Here is a 16,273-nt window from a genome sequence, read left to right as displayed (position 1 = left end):
AGTCATGCAGTGATTTGAGATGGCAGTTCACATGGGCTTTGACAATCAAGCATTACCATTTTCTTTATGTATGGCTTTAAAGGGGTGATTTTTGATTAATTCTTTCTAGGCAGTCATCAAAGTTATTAATGATATCTTATGCAATTTTAATAATAGTAATCTATCACTAAGCCACAGTGGATTCTATAGCATGTGATCTATTGCTGTTGCTGCATTGGTCAGATTTAAACCTCCAAACTGTAAGGGAGATGTTTTTTAGTGTTTTCTGTGCCTAGGTCCATTTTTTTTTCAAATGACCACTTAGATTATTGACTGAACTAAGAACTATCAGAGTATAGTAACTTGCCAAAAGGGAGGCATGGTGACATTGATTTGTGATAGAAATCCTCTCTGTGACATATTTTTTACTTCCAGCTTCTCCCAGATTTCTGGATGCCAGAATGCCAAACAGCATGGTGGTCCGTGCAGGTGCGGCATTGTGCATTAACGTGGGCTTCTCGGTAAGTCAAGAGTTTCAGATCATTCAGCCACCAGAGGCAAAACTATAGTGTTGGTTAATATTCCTTGAAAGGTGAATCTCAATAAATAAATAAGATTTTACTTTAACCTTGTCTATCCTAGATAAGGTGCAGTAATATAGACCAGAAGACATGGAATAATTCTCCTGCAGCACTACTGGCCTCATTCTCATTTCATTGTCAACTTGGTACTCACACAGAGCCTAACAGTTAAAGGGAAACATTGGCCAATTGGCAAATATCAAGCAGACCTGCCTTGCCTCCTTTGTATGTACTGTGCACACCATTTAAATGGGTCAATATTGCATTTTATTTAAGTTTCTACATTTTAATTGTTACAGTACTCACTGAAGTTGGCTGTAAGCCTAACTATGTTCCTGGTCCCTGCTGAGTCAGTGATCCAGCAGAAAAGCTGAGCTATACAGTATATTTCAGATGGTAATATGGACAGAACAGAGGAGATTCACCAACTCACTGACACCCGTGACATGTCTGGGTGCTAGACAGCCTAGCTATGGCCCATGGCCCTATCCTGCAGAGAACCAGAAAAGGGGATGATGAGCCCATCAGACATTTAGGAGAATCAGGATCACTGGAAGGAACACTTGGAAGACTTCTTCATCTTGACTCTGGCCTCAACCTGAGGGCATTAGAGTTTATCCCTCAACCGTCTTTTAAGGTTGGCTTTGTTGTCATCCCTGAAGTAGAGAAAGCTACATCCCAAATGATAAATAACAAGACCTTAGGAGCAGGCAGCATCCCCAGTGATATCCTAAAGCTGAGTGGTGATGCCTGGTTGCAATCCACAACCTTAATCACACACATGTGTATTCCACCACTCTGCCCTCCAGAATTAGTTTCATGAATGGTCTCCCCATACCTTGGGAGGCACATCTTGGCAAAAGAGGAAACTAATGATGAAATTTATCTGAGCCTTTACTGCATCAACACAGCCTTGAATTGATTGAGGAAATGAGTATTTGAATTCAGAACTGGTGCAAAACTCATGTTACAGCAGTGGCTCTTGCCATTCTGTAAGTTTTTGAGACCCGAACTTTCCAGGGAATAAATTCATCAGTGCTTTCTCCACAGAATTAGCTGAGTTCACTGGAAAGTTAAGCAAAATAACGTCAGTATTTTCTCCCTGCTAACATTGTCAACATTGAGGCCCAAGTTACAATTGGTTGACAATGTTGAGCAGGCCACATAAACACTGTGGTAAACTATGTATACCTGTCTGGACATGCCCCTCTGCTGACTGCTCCTGTGGCTCCTCCCACAGACCCCTGTATAAAGGCGATTGGGGCACTGCTCCTCCCTCAGTCTCCGAGATGTCGTGCTCCCTTTTTCCTGCTAATAAAAGCCTATCGTTCACTTCCAGTCTCCGAGAGTTATTGATGGTGCATCAAACACTATGCCCAATTTCCTGGGGTGGTGGGGATGGATCTCGGTTGGAACAGAATTTCTGTTTGATTCAGCAGTTCACAAAGCACTTTGGCTGATACCCTAAAAGTTACAGCTTGTAGTCAGCTTAATTGTACCCCTCTACAAAGGACTGGTGGAATCTTTTCAAATACATTACAGCTTGAATCAATGACTGAGTAAACAGTCTCTTCTGTCTGCTCTATTCTGAAATATACAGACATTTGTGCTAGATTTTGAGAAAGTATGACACAGCAGCAACAATAAATCAATGGAATGCTTCATCTAAATTTATTGCCTTTTGTTGCAGGGCTCACCTTCACCAAATGTGATCTGGCTGAAAGACGGAACTCCCACCAAAGGCAGGGAGGCAATTACAAAAGGACCGAATATGTCGCAGTTTTTGATTTCGAGTGCCCAGAGATCAGATTCAGGAATATACAAGATCATGCTGAAAAATGACTACGGAGAAAAGTCCCATGACATTAGAATTCGAGTTGCAGGTATACTAACAAACAATGCCACATCTGGTACTGCAGTATCAAGCTCACGTTCACCAGGTCACTCTCAAGTCAACACACACCTCATCGATATGTAGTTGCATTTCAGTTTTTACTTATATTGAATAATAGTATATCATTATCAGTAAATACCTTCCATATTAAAGGCTCCACAACAGCTCTGTACAATTTGATCAGCATCTGAGTTCTTCACACTGTCGGTAATGAGGGGTCTTACACTCTCCATAGTTGATGTCCTCATTTTTTCACCAACTTGCCTCCTTTCACCGACTTTAAGCTGAGTCCCTCTCCATCAGTAACCCAGACTCTCATAGTATCTACAGATGAATTCCTCACATTAATAACAACTCTCAAACACAACTCAGAAGCAGGCCTGCAGCCCAACTCCTGCATGCTGGTCAAGATGCCTCTCTGAGCTCAAGTCTTTCTGAGTTAGTCCTAATTGCCTGTATTTGGTCCATATCACTCTAAGTTTCTTCTATCCAAATACTTGTACAAATGTCTTTTAAACAATGTATCTGTACTCACTGGCAGCTTGTTCTGTATCCTCACCACGCTCTGAGTGAAAATGTTGTCCCTTGGGTCTCTTTCAAATCTTTAAACTCTTCCAAATCTATGTCCTCCAGTTTTCAATGACCCTACTCTGAGAAAAGGACTGTGAGCATCCATCTTATCTTTAGTCCTCCTAATTTTATATCCCCCTGTAAGGTCACCCTTTAGCCTCCTACACTCTTTAGAAAAATAAGGTGCAGTCTATCCAGTCTCTCATCATAACTCAAGCCCTCCTGTCCTGGTAACATCCTCATGAATCTTTCCTGCATCCTTTCCAGTTAGTTACATCCTTCCTATAGCTAGGCAACTAGAACTGTGCACAGAACTCCAAGCATAGTCCAAGCGTGGACTTGTACATCAGTAACATGACATCCCAATTCCCAAACTCTGCAATTATTGAAACCGCAGAGTTGGGCACACAGTTCAACGTGGAAACTGGCCTGTCTTCTATGGACTCTTTCTAACCACTTGCTGCCTCAGTAAAGCAGCTAGCATAATCAAAGACCCCACCCACCTCAAACATTCTCTGTTCTCCCTCGCTCCCATTGGGCAGAGGATACAAAAGCCTGAATGTGTGTACCACCAGGGTTAAGAACAGCTTCTATCCCCCGTCTATGACAGTTGAACAGTTTCATTTTGTGATAAGATGGGTTCTTGACCTCACAATCTTCCTCATCATGATCTTGCACTTTATTGTTTGACTGCACTGCTCTTTCTCTGCCATTGTAACACTTCATTCTGCACTGCTGTTTTTTAGCTCAGTGCACCACTGTAGTGAATTGATCTGTATGAATGGTGTGTAAAACAAGTTTTTCACTGTACCTTAGTGCATGTGATCTATTCAGGGATATGATGGTAGCGGAGTGAGGGAGGCACTGTAGCTCAGTGCCAGTGATCACTGATCGGTGTTCAGTTACTGCTGCTTCCTGTAAGGAATTGCCACATTCTCCATGTGACTGTGTAGGATTCCCTCAGGTGCTCTGGTTTCCTCCCACATTCCAAGGACATGTGGTTAGGGTTAGTGAGTTGTGGACATACCATGCTGGTGACGGAAGTGTGGCGATACCTGTGCGCTGCCCTCACTGATTTCATTTGATAGAAGTGAACCATTTCAGTGCATGTTTCAATATTTCAATATCACAAACAAAACTAATCTTTTTTTAAATCAACCAATTCACCAGTTTACTCAGTGCCTTAAATGGGGAAGTCACGCATGCTAATTGTCTTCTTCATCACCCTTGTCACCTGTGCGACCACTTACAGGAAACTATGCACCTATACTTCCAGGTCTAGTTGTTCTACAGCAGTCTCCAGGGCCCTACCATTATCTGTCATAGAGCACAGAGTCACAGAAACAGGCCCTACAGCCCACCTAGTCTATGCCAAACTATTATTCTGCCTAGTCCCATCGATCTGCACCTTGACCATAACCATCTATACCTCTCACATTCAGAATCAGAAACAGTCACATTTAATAGCACCAGCATACATTGTGAAATTTTATGTTTATATATTTCTTATTGTAATTTATAATTTTATTGTTATCTATTTTGCAAAACATGATAGTAAAATTATGAAGTACGATGAGTATACCGGTATATAAAAAGAGAAAATTAAAATAAATAAGTAGTGCAAAAAGAAAGGGAAAAAATAGTGAGGTAGTGTTCATGGGTTCATTGATCATTCAGAAATCTAATGGCAAAGGGGTAGAAGCTGTTCCTGAAATGTTGACTGAGTGTCTTTAGGGTCCTATACCTCCTCCTTGATGACAGCAATGAGAAGAGGGCATGTCCTGGGTGATGGGGGTCCTTAATGATGGATTCTGCCATTATAAGACATTGTCTTTTTGAAGCTGTCCTGGATGCTGGGAAGGCTGGTGATAGAGTGGGAAGAGTTCACAGCTTTCTGCAGCTATTTCCAGTGCAGTGGCCTTCCACACAAAATGGTGATGTGACCAGTTAGAATGCTCTGCACGGTACATCTGTAGAGTTTTGTGAGTTTCTTTGTTGACATACCAATTTTCCTCAAACCCCTAATGAAATATAACCACTGTCGTGTTTTCTTTGTAATTGCATCAATATGTCGGGCTCAGGATAGATCCTCAGAGATATTGACATGCAAGAACTTGAAACTGCTCACTCTTTCCTCTGTTGCTCCCTCGATGAGGACTAGTGTGTGCTCCCTCAACTTCCCCTTCCTGAAGTCCATAATGAATTCTATGGTCTTACTGATGTTGACTGCACGGTTGATGCTGTGACACCACTCAACCTGTTGATCTAACTCGCTCCTGTATACGTTCTGATCACCATCTGAAACTCTGCCAACAATAGTAATGTCGTAGGCAAATTTATAGGTGGCATTGAGCTGTGCCTAGCCACACAATTGTGGGTGTAGACAGAGTAGAGCAGTGGGTTAAGCACACATCCCCGAGGTGAGCCGGTGTTGACTGCCAGTGAGGTGGAGATGTTATTTTTGATCTGCATAGACTGTGATCTCCTGCTGGAAGTCAAGGATCTAGTTTCAGAGGGAGGTACAGGGGCCCAGACTTTGGAGCTGGTTGATTAGAATTGAGGGTATGAGGAACGCTGAGCTGTAATCAATAAACAGCAGCCTGATATAGGAACTGCTATTTTTCTGGTAATCCAAGACCGAGTGGAGAGCCAGTGAGATTGCATCCACTGTAGACCTATTGTGGCAAAAGGCAAATTGCAGCGATCCAGGTCCTTACTTAAGCAGGAGTTGATTCTGGCCATGACCAACCTCTCAAAGCACTTCATCATAGTAGATGTCAGTGCTACTGGGCAGTAGTCATTGAGGCAGCTCACCCTGCTCTTCTTGGTCACTGGTATAATTGTCACCCTTTTAAAGCAGGTGGGAACCTCCGACCGCAGCAGTGAGAGATTGAACATGTCCTTGAACACCACTGCCAGTGGTAGGCACAGGTTTTCCGAGCCCTTCTCCAAAACATAAAAACTAATTGAAAATAAACAGGAGATTCGGGAGATAAGTTGTGTACTTCAGTCTTACTTTAAAGTGAAGTGCACACATATCAGGTGTTAGTGTCTTGATGAATGCAATTCACGTATTTTTACATATAATTCATAATGAATGCTCAGTTAAAAAACATGTATACAACATTAGTCAAATACTACTGAAATATTAAATACTACCAGGTACACAATCAGGGTTTGACGTCTTGTGAGGGTTCACCCTCTGAGAAGGTGTTCTGATGTAGGCCTCTGACACAGAGGTCACAGGTTCACCAGATGTTGCAGGGTTTCATGCAGGTGAAGCTTTATTTTTCCTTTCAAAGCAGTTTTATTCTCCTTTTCAAATTAAAATGGCTGGCCACCGGGATATCCTGCTTGTTGCAGAAGGAGTGAAGACGCCCATCAAAGTGGTCTCCTAATCTATGTCCTTCCCCACTAATCTCCTTCCTGGCACATATCCCTGTAAGCGGCACAAGTGCCACACCTGCCCCTCCACTTCTTCCCTCACCACCATTCAGAGCCCCAAACTGAGCTTCCAGACTCACCTGTGAGTCTGTCGGGATCATCTATTGTGTCCGATGCTACCGGTGTGGCCTCCTCTACACCAAAGAGACCCAACGTAGATTGGAAGACTGCTTTGTTGAGTACTTTTGTTCTGTCTGCAGCAGGTGGGATTTCCCAATGGCCAATCATTTTAATTCCACACTCCATTCCCATTCTGATATGTCGGTCCATGGCCTCCTCTGTTGCCATGATGAGGCCACTGTCAAATTGGAGGAGAAATATCTCTTATTACGTCTGGGTAGCCTCCAACCTGATGGCATGAACATCAATTCCTCCTTCCAACAATTTCTCCCCCTCCCCTCTTTTTTTCCCCATTCCCCATGCAGACTCACATTTTACTCCTTCTCTTCTCCTTACCTGCCCATCTCCTTCCTCTGGTGCCTCTCCTCCTTCTCTTTCTCCATGGTCTACTGCGATCAGATTCTTTTGCTTCAGCCCTTTAACTTTTCCACCAATCACCTCCCAGCTTCTCACCTCCTCCTTTCCCCCTCGCCTATCACCCATCAGCTTGTACTCCTTCCTCTCCCTCCACCTTCTCAGTCTGGCTTCTTCCCTCTTCCTTTCCAGTCTTGATGAAGTCTCTCAGCCTGAAACATTGACTGTTTATTTCTCTCTATAGATGCTGTCTGACCCCCCCTGGGTTCCTCCAGCATTGTATGTGTGCTGTTCTCTTCATAAAGCATTCAACTTATGGATTAATTTGTCTCTGTAGATAACAATTAACTCTGTAGGTGATAAATTCCCCAAAATATAGAATTGAGCCCTCATTGGCCAAACACATCCTATGATACGTTGTTATTTGTGGCTAGAGCTAATAACTTAATTAATTTGTATTTGTTGATTTTGTTTAAGAGATGGGACAGGTCATAGTGAAAGCTCCCTTGTTTCTTGATAAATGATGAATAATATTCTTCTATATTCCTAAAAATAGGTGTATGGCATTTATTTAATGTCTTAACCATAATAGGAACTGTGTCCCATAGTGCAAAAGTGCAGAGCTCAGATTAAGCACTTTTTCAAGCAGAGTAATATTCTAAACTAACCCGTGAAGAAATTATGACTCTATCAGTGAGCTATATCTCTGAGAATGATCGGTGTTCTATGGTTTATTGTCCTGTTTCAGGATTAATCAATTAATTAGTTATAACATCGATCGATCAGCTTTCCTTCAAATGTTTGGCTAATTGACAACATTTGTATGTCCTTTTTGCAGTAATACATTCCCGAATAATTGTAAACTTTTGTAACCCCTGGGTCACCTCAGGCATCGCTCAAACTCGTTCTAGTCTAGGGGGAGCAGCCTTCGGCCCCGCCAAACTGGGTAATCAGCTGGTGTGGATGCTGTGTGATGTCCCCGCCTCGCTCAAAAAACAGACAGTACACCTTATGCGATTAAATGAGTACAATCTATAAAGATTACTATAACTAAGCGATTACTAACGATACAGTATATATGAATAAGAGAAAAAAAAAAGAAAAGGCGCCAAACTTATCAAAGTCCAAACCACTTCGTGCACAACCGTTGGAGCTCAATTACTGAAGTCTTCTGGTATTCGATCCTCTCCGATCTCCTCGACCCGCCTCCTGGGACCCCCACGGTGGTCGACCAGTCGCTCCACACTCCTCTGTCTCCGTCTCCTCTCATCACCGAAAACACTGGGCCGGGGACCCCCGCTCGGGGTCCATTCCGTCGCCCGGCTTCCAGCACTCCGTCCTCTCTCTGTCACTCCATCGCACCCGACTCCCAAAAGTCCCCACCAACAATCAGTTTACAGTCCCAAACAAGCTTCCAGCACTTATCATAACAAAGACAATAGCATTCCTACCATTAAGACAGGCGCCAGGATTCCTACTTGTAACAAACAAAGACGCCATTTTGATTACATACACAGTAACAAAGAAAAAGAAAAAAAACCCCCGTTACACTCTCCCCCCACCAAATAAAAGTCATGTCCTCATGACTATTAGATAACTCGTCACCTTTCCTGCCAACACACCATAACCCAAACACCAGCAGTGACATCTCCTCCCCACACAGTAAACCTCACGCCCTGTTCCTTAGGAGCTATATAGGCCAACTATCTGGGCGTTCCCTAACCCTTCTGAGACCTCCGTACCCCCCTCACCTAAACCCTTAGGCTAGGACACAGCTGGGGATACCTTGGGTCCACTACCAACTCCTCTTTCAACCTCTCACTCATACCCCACACTGCACACAGCTAACCCTCCCCACTACACCTGACTCAGTGGAAGAAGGGCCAAAGGTCTCTTCCTCAATCGAGGGAAAGTCAGCAAAAGGCAGCATGTACCACACATCCAGCCATCAGCCTTTGAATCCGTATTCTTCCTCATTTCTTTGATCGGTAGCTGCTGTTTGATCTTCTCCAAACGGAAACACGTGACCTGCACTGCTCCTGCAGTCTCTTCAGCCTCCTGCAATTGAGATTATCATCTTCTCTGGCCCCTGGCTCAGCAGTTCTGACTCCTGCATCCCGGCCATCTCAATCTGGAATGCAGTTACTCCAACAGCTTCTTCCACCCCGACCTGAAAAGCAGCAGTTAAAGATTGGTCACCCTCCAGTTCAGTATTCACTGCACTTCTCTCCAGCTTCTTTTTTTCTCCTCATGACTTCTTCCAGATCAACCTTCAGGTTTTGCACTTCATTTGAACTGTTGATGGTCATCTTCAGGTTCCCTTCAAGCTACCGCTTCCCCCTTCCGAGATTTGTCCGCAATTTCTTCACCTCCACAAACTACCTTCTCCAGGCTCTCAGTTTGCTGTGGCCCTCAGTCAAACAACTTTCTTCATTCTCTCCAACTTGTACATCTTTCAAATGGGTCCAGATCACTCTCTCCGGTCTCTCAGTCTTAATTTCAAACTTGATTCCATAGAGACAGACACTCACGAGCTGCGACCTTCGCCAGCCCTGGCACGTGTCCAGAAAACACTTTAACTCTGTAGTTCTCAGCCGCTCCAGCAACGACCTCACTTCATATTCTCCTGAGGCAAATCCAAATACCAGGAGATCATCCACATACGTCAAAATTCCAAACGCCTCCAAACAGTACGGACAACCCATGGTACCACCACCATTTCGTCAGCGCTAGTCGGAACTCGAACAACGACCCCCGGGCTACCAACAACAGCCACCCCACCCAACACACATGCAGAGATAACCGGCAATAGCACACCAGCTCTTCGCCGCAGACACAATTTAAAGAGGGCGATCACACAGCTTCCACAGAAATCAATCCCGGACGATCGCACCCACAATGTAACCCCTGGGTCACCTCAGGCATCGCTCAAACTCGTTCTAGTCTAGGGGGAGCAGCCTTCGGCCCCGCCAAACTGGGTAATCAGCTGGTGTGGATGCTGTGTGATGTCCCCGCCTCGCTCAAAAAACAGACAGTACACCTTATGCGATTAAATGAGTACAATCTATAAAGATTACTATAACTAAGCGATTACTAACGATACAGTATATATGAATAAGAGAAAAAAAAAAGAAAAGGCGCCAAACTTATCAAAGTCCAAACCACTTCGTGCACAACCGTTGGAGCTCAATTACTGAAGTCTTCTGGTATTCGATCCTCTCCGATCTCCTCGACCCGCCTCCTGGGACCCCCACGGTGGTCGACCAGTCGCTCCACACTCCTCTGTCTCCGTCTCCTCTCATCACCGAAAACACTGGGCCGGGGACCCCCGCTCGGGGTCCATTCCGTCGCCCGGCTTCCAGCACTCCGTCCTCTCTCTGTCACTCCATCGCACCCGACTCCCAAAAGTCCCCACCAACAATCAGTTTACAGTCCCAAACAAGCTTCCAGCACTTATCATAACAAAGACAATAGCATTCCTACCATTAAGACAGGCGCCAGGATTCCTACTTGTAACAAACAAAGACGCCATTTTGATTACATACACAGTAACAAAGAAAAAGAAAAAAAACCCCCGTTACACTACAGCTTTCCTTCAAATGTTTGGCTAATTGACAACATTTGTATGTCCTTTTTGCAGTAATACATTCCCGAATAATTGTAAACTTTAAAAAAAAATAAACGGCAATATGCTTTCTTTTCAGATTTTCCACGTCCACCTACCAACTTACGCCTGGTTGAGGAAGTTCCAAACACAGTGACACTCACTTGGGACCACACTCCAGATAATATAGAGGATGGTCGCGTGCAGTATGTGATAATGAAGCGAGATGCCAGCACTGCAACCTGGTACACTGTAACAGACCGTGTATTTGGTAATAAGTTCACTGTGACTGGTCTGCTTCCAGGCAGGAAGTACTTCTTCAGGGTAATCGCTCGGAATGATATTGGAGACAGTGACCCGCTGGATTTGAAGGAGCCATGGTACCTTGCTAGGGACAAAGGTATGCCCTTTGTGCCACTGAATAGCTTAGATACGTAAAGACTATTCCACTGAGAATGTCTAGAGAAATTCCATAGTGGTGTCACTATGTTTTTGGTACTTTAGTTGAAGAAGGTTAAAAAAGATTGAGAATTGACTTTCATACACATGGGCTCAGAAAAAGATTGGCATGCTATTTTAAAGAATCAGTGAGTTGAATATGCTTAAATTATCCTATTCACGGAAAAACATTTCTGAAGGAATATACAAAGTTCCTTATTATTATAATCAAATGGACAATCACAATTTAATTTTAACTATTCTAAGCTTTTTTTCTGAGTTCCCCTCAGATATATATCTAATAAGAAAGTTCAACTATGGCAACTGTCAAAATAAGAGATTAATCTCACCTTACTAAATTTACAAGAGAAAAAATGTTACAAATATTACCAGATTAACTGGAGAGCAGATGGAATAGTCAGTATTCATGTTGAAATGTTGAGATGACAGTAATCCAAGAGAGAAATTAGTAGCAGGACACAAATTGAGACAAGTTCAATACTGAGAAAGTTACCCCAGCTAACGTTCCAACATTTGATTTGCTTCTCTTCAACTTGCATATTTGACAAATGTTTCTATGTCATGGAGCAGGGATTTAAATACAAAATAGGTCTGTTTAGAGAAAATGTAAGTTTAATATTACCAGGGGCAATGAGAACTAGTATTCTGGGAAAAGGGTGTCCAGAACGTATTGCATGTTTCATTACTATGAGGTTCATTAACCCAACTAGAGACAGTGGAGACTATTGTTTGACCCTGTCTATATTTTATGTGATGTGTAATCTATGGGGAGATGTATGAAGAGATTCTGACAATGATTTACATGTTGTTTCTAGGGCAGGAAGACACTGGGAGGCAGGAGACATTCAGGGTTTTCTTTCACAAACTGAAGCAGAACTATTGCCTAATGTGCTTATCAAGAAGCAAGCATTTTTCTTTGTCCATAAGTATTAGGAGTCCACCTTGACATCATTAGTAATTTGTGGCTGTGAATGCAACAGCAATTGAGTAAATAATACTCTGTTGGACTACCAAGAGTGTATCATTGCCAGAAAAGTTATTGTAATCAGATGTATCTGTTCAGGCAGTTTGCATCCTGTTAAAAGAGTCATACTGCACAGAAACAAATCCTTCTGTTCAGTGTCCATGTTAGTCATTAAGCACCATGTATACCAAATACTTTTTAAATTGTGTGAGCTAACATGTCTCCACCACTTTTTCTTGATGGTTGTGACACTACTCCAATAGCAAAGCAGGCAATAATCATCCCTAACGTCAAAATCAGTAAATACATTGGTCATTCATTTTATTAGCTGTATGTGTGGTAATTAGCTGCACTGCCATTTGCAACAGTGACTTCCCTTCAAAGTGATGTACTTTGCCATATCCTCAAGTGATGAGATTTTATTCAACTGCAAATAATTTCTTGACATTCTTCCTCTTTCCTCTGCTAGAACGTTTCAGCCTTCAACGTAAGGAATATCAGGAGAAAGATTGGACTCATGCCCCTGTGTTCATTACACCACTGAAGGACCACACTGTTCACCGTGGCAATGATTGCACCATGAGCTGTGCCATTAGTGGTAATCCTCGGCCAAGCATTACCTGGTATAAAGGCAAGGTCCATATCTCTGAGAACCTCAAGTATTGGTACACATCCTCAAATGGTGTCTGTACACTGACAATTCCAAGTACAGAAATGGATGACGCCGATGAGTATACCATTGTTGCTGAGAACTCTCTTGGGAAGGTGAAGTGTTCTTGCAAAGTTACTGTCAATGGTAGGTTCCTGCTTACTCTAAATAAAGATAGACATTCACTATCAGCATGTTCTTACAAATGATCATAGCCATATACCATTTACAAACAGTGGCCTCTTTATTAGGTACAGGAGGTACCTCCTGTTCTTAATAAAGTGGCCACTGTGTGGATGTTTGCAGTCTTCTACTGCAGTAGCCCATCCACTTCAAGGCTGAACATGTTGTGCATTCAGAGATGCTCTTCTGTACACCGCTGTTATAATGCATGGTATTTGGGATGATGTTGCCTTCCTGTCAGCTTGAACTAGTCTGGCCATCCTTCTCAGACCTCTCATTAAGAGGGAGATTTCACCCACAAAACTGCCACTCACTGGATTTTTTTGTACCATTCTCTGTAAACCCTAGAGACTGTTGTACATGCAAATCCCAGGAGATCAGTCATTTCTGCATTAAAGTTCAAAGTTCAAAGTATATTTTATTATCAAAGTACATATATGTCACCATATACTACCTTGAGATTCCGTTTCATGTGGCCATTCACAGTAAATTCAAAGAGACACAGTAGAACCAATGAAAACCACACACAAACAAAGATGGACAAACAACCTACATGCAAAAGGCAAGAAGTTGTGCAATCAAAATAATGATAATAATAATAATAATAATAATAATAAATACAGAAGCAATAAATATTGAGAACATGAGTTGTAGAATTGCTTTCCTCTGACAATGCTCCTTGAAGATGAGGTCAATCGTGAGGATAGCTTTACCTGTGATGGACTGGGCTGTATCCACTACTTTTTGTTGGTTTTTCTGTTCAAGAGCGTTGGTGTTTTCATACCAGGACACGATGCAGCTAGAGCACCTCAAAATGCAGGACGAACTCAGCAGGCCAGATAGCGTCTGTGGAGAAGAGTAAACAGTTGATGTTTTGGGGCGAAACACCTTCTTTAGACTCAAGAGGAAGGGGAGAATTCAGAGTAAGAAGGTGGGGGGAGGGGAGGAAGAATTACAAGGTGGCAGGTGATAGGTGAAACCAAGGGAGGGGGGGGGGGGTGGGTGAAGTAAAGAGCCGGAAGTTGATTGGTGAAAGAGGAAAAGGGGGAATCTGATAGGAGAGGACAGAAACCATGAAAGAAAGGGAAGGAGGGGGAAACAATGGGCAGGTAAGGAGAAAAGATGTAAGGGGGAAATACAAATGGGGAATAGTGAAGGAGAGGAGGTGGAGGGCAATTACCGGAAGGTCAAAAAATCGATGTTCATGCCCTATCAGGTTGGAGACTACTGAGACAGAATATAAGGTGTTGCTCCTCCAACTGGAATGTGGCCTCATCCTGGCAATAGAGAAGGCCATGGATTGTCATGTCAGAATGGGAATGGGAAGTAGATTAGAAATGGGTGGCCATTGAAATATCCTGCTCTTTGTGGCCGATGGAGCGCAGGTGCTTGGCAAAGTAGTCTCCCAATCTATGTTGGGTGTTACCGATATACAGGAAGCCACACCAGGAGCTCTAGATACATTAGATGACCCTAGCAGACTCTCAGGTGAAGTTATGCCTCACCTGGAAGGACTATTTGGGGCCCTGAATGGTAATGAGGGAGGGGGTGTAGGGGCAGGTGTAGCACTTGTTCTGCTTGCAAGGATAAGTGCCAGGAGAGAGATCAGTGGGGAGGGACGAATGGACAAGGGAGTCGCATAAGGAGTGATCTCCATGGAAAGTGGGGACAGGGGAAAATGCAGCCAGTCAGTAAACTCTCCCCCACACATCTATAGCAGATTATTAAAGTTTCATTGACATGCTAAATCTTTGCAAACTTCTAGCAAACCATCCTGTCTGGCACCAACAATTATTCCACTCTCAAAGTAATTTAGATCATATTTCTTCCCCATTCTGCCTTTTGACTATGTCTGCATGCCTTTAAGCATTGAGTTGCTACATGATTGGCTGATTAGATATTTACATTCACAAGTGGCTGCTGAGTGCATACCATAGCTATATGTCTTGAGCTATACAGCCCGATAAAATTCAGGTTTTAATCACCAATTTGTAGTGTATCAGCTCACTTAGCTTTAGTGGTTCTACCATTGCTCAAGGTACCAAAGACTTGAACAGTACTCCATAATATCCATTGAAAAGTGTATATGCATGGATCTCAAATATCAATGTCAGGCTCACGTTTGATGCCCCCCACCACAAAATATGAGATGTTGGCAATTAATATGAAAGCAAAATACCAGCAGGCTGGGGTGGGGGGAATATAAAAGAGAATTAATATGCCCTTTATTTTAGCCGTATGTTAAGATTAACCCTGGTAGAGGCACTTTCAGAGACATAAACCATACATGCTATATAAATTGTCTCATAACTAGGATTGCATTGCTAACATTGTGAGTAATGTGCCTTTGTTGATTTTAACAGGATATAAATATTTATTTATTTTGTTAAAAAAATTTCAGTTGGATATCAATCCACTATATAATTCCATTCTCCGTGATTGGAATTCTACAAAATACAGAAAGGTTCTCCTTATTTTAATTTCAGTTCCTCAATATAAATTCTAACAACCTACTCTATTGGCTCTCTTTAGTTAAGGGTATGTCTCCATTTCCTTGGTTGGGTTAATTCATTCAGACATCATGTGCTGTTTGACATAAAAGAATACACTGCTGGCAGTAAAAAAAAACAAATGCAGTGAGTCTTTTCTAAACTTATCACATCTCGTAACTGAAAATTCTTTCTGTCCCTTTTGCCACATATTCTGCTCCTCTGCACATCCAAAGTTTTTCCCATCTCCCCTCTCACCGTTACATTGACATAACATCTGACAGCATCCAAACAAAGTATCTGGAAAGAGTGGGCATAGTTCATAAAGCATTGATCCATCAAAGTCCCTGAAAACAAACAGTAGTAATCTGTAATGTATAAATACATGAACAGGTGTAGACCATTTTGCCTACTTAGCATGTTCAGTTTGATCTCAGTCGAACTCTATATCCTCTTAATTTCTTAATATCTTTGGCCATCAAAAATCTAAATACCAGGTTTAAATTTAGCACTTGACCTTGGATCAATTGCCATTTGTGGAGGAGGATTCCAAATTTTTACTACGTAGAAAGTGTTCCTAATCTTTATTGAAAGGTTCCTCTATTTAGACCAGGCTCTCTTGATCCAAACTTTGAACACAGCAGAACAAGTGTCACAGAATCTATTAGGTTGCCCTTAATGAAAACACATCAAAATTATTTTTAACTGAAATTCAATGGAATATGCTCATGGTTTTTTCAGTGTCTCAAGTGAACCTTTAGAGTCCAGGTACCATTTTAGTTCACCTTCAATTTATCCTTTCTGAAATGTGATACCCAAAATAGATATGTTTTAACTATTGTTTTTATGCAGAATCAGCTAATTGTTACAATGAAGAAGGTAGTCATTTGTGCAAAAAGAAACTCCTTTCCTCAGATTTCTCTTGTATCCTTTAACTAAAGATTTAAAATGGTATCCCCTGGTCCTTGAACAATCTATGGATG

General features: G+C 42.4%; 1 protein-coding gene across 1 annotated transcript in view; it reads left to right on the top strand.

Annotated features, from left to right (window-relative positions):
• The window catches only part of LOC140729476 (immunoglobulin superfamily member 22-like), a 70,736-nt gene that overhangs the window by 50,639 nt on the left and 3,824 nt on the right, over nt 1–16,273 (top strand). The window contains exons 19-22 of the mRNA XM_073049255.1: nt 415–500; nt 2,251–2,443; nt 10,647–10,946; nt 12,439–12,765. Coding sequence (XP_072905356.1) covers nt 415–500; nt 2,251–2,443; nt 10,647–10,946; nt 12,439–12,765 — 906 coding nt within the window. The remainder of the gene's footprint in view (nt 1–414; nt 501–2,250; nt 2,444–10,646; nt 10,947–12,438; nt 12,766–16,273) is intronic.

This window comes from Hemitrygon akajei, chromosome 6 (genome assembly GCF_048418815.1).
Source record: "Hemitrygon akajei chromosome 6, sHemAka1.3, whole genome shotgun sequence".
Taxonomy (NCBI): Eukaryota; Metazoa; Chordata; class Chondrichthyes; order Myliobatiformes; family Dasyatidae; genus Hemitrygon; species Hemitrygon akajei.
Note: the sequence above shows the minus strand (reverse complement) of the source record. Positions and strands in the feature narration are given on the sequence as shown.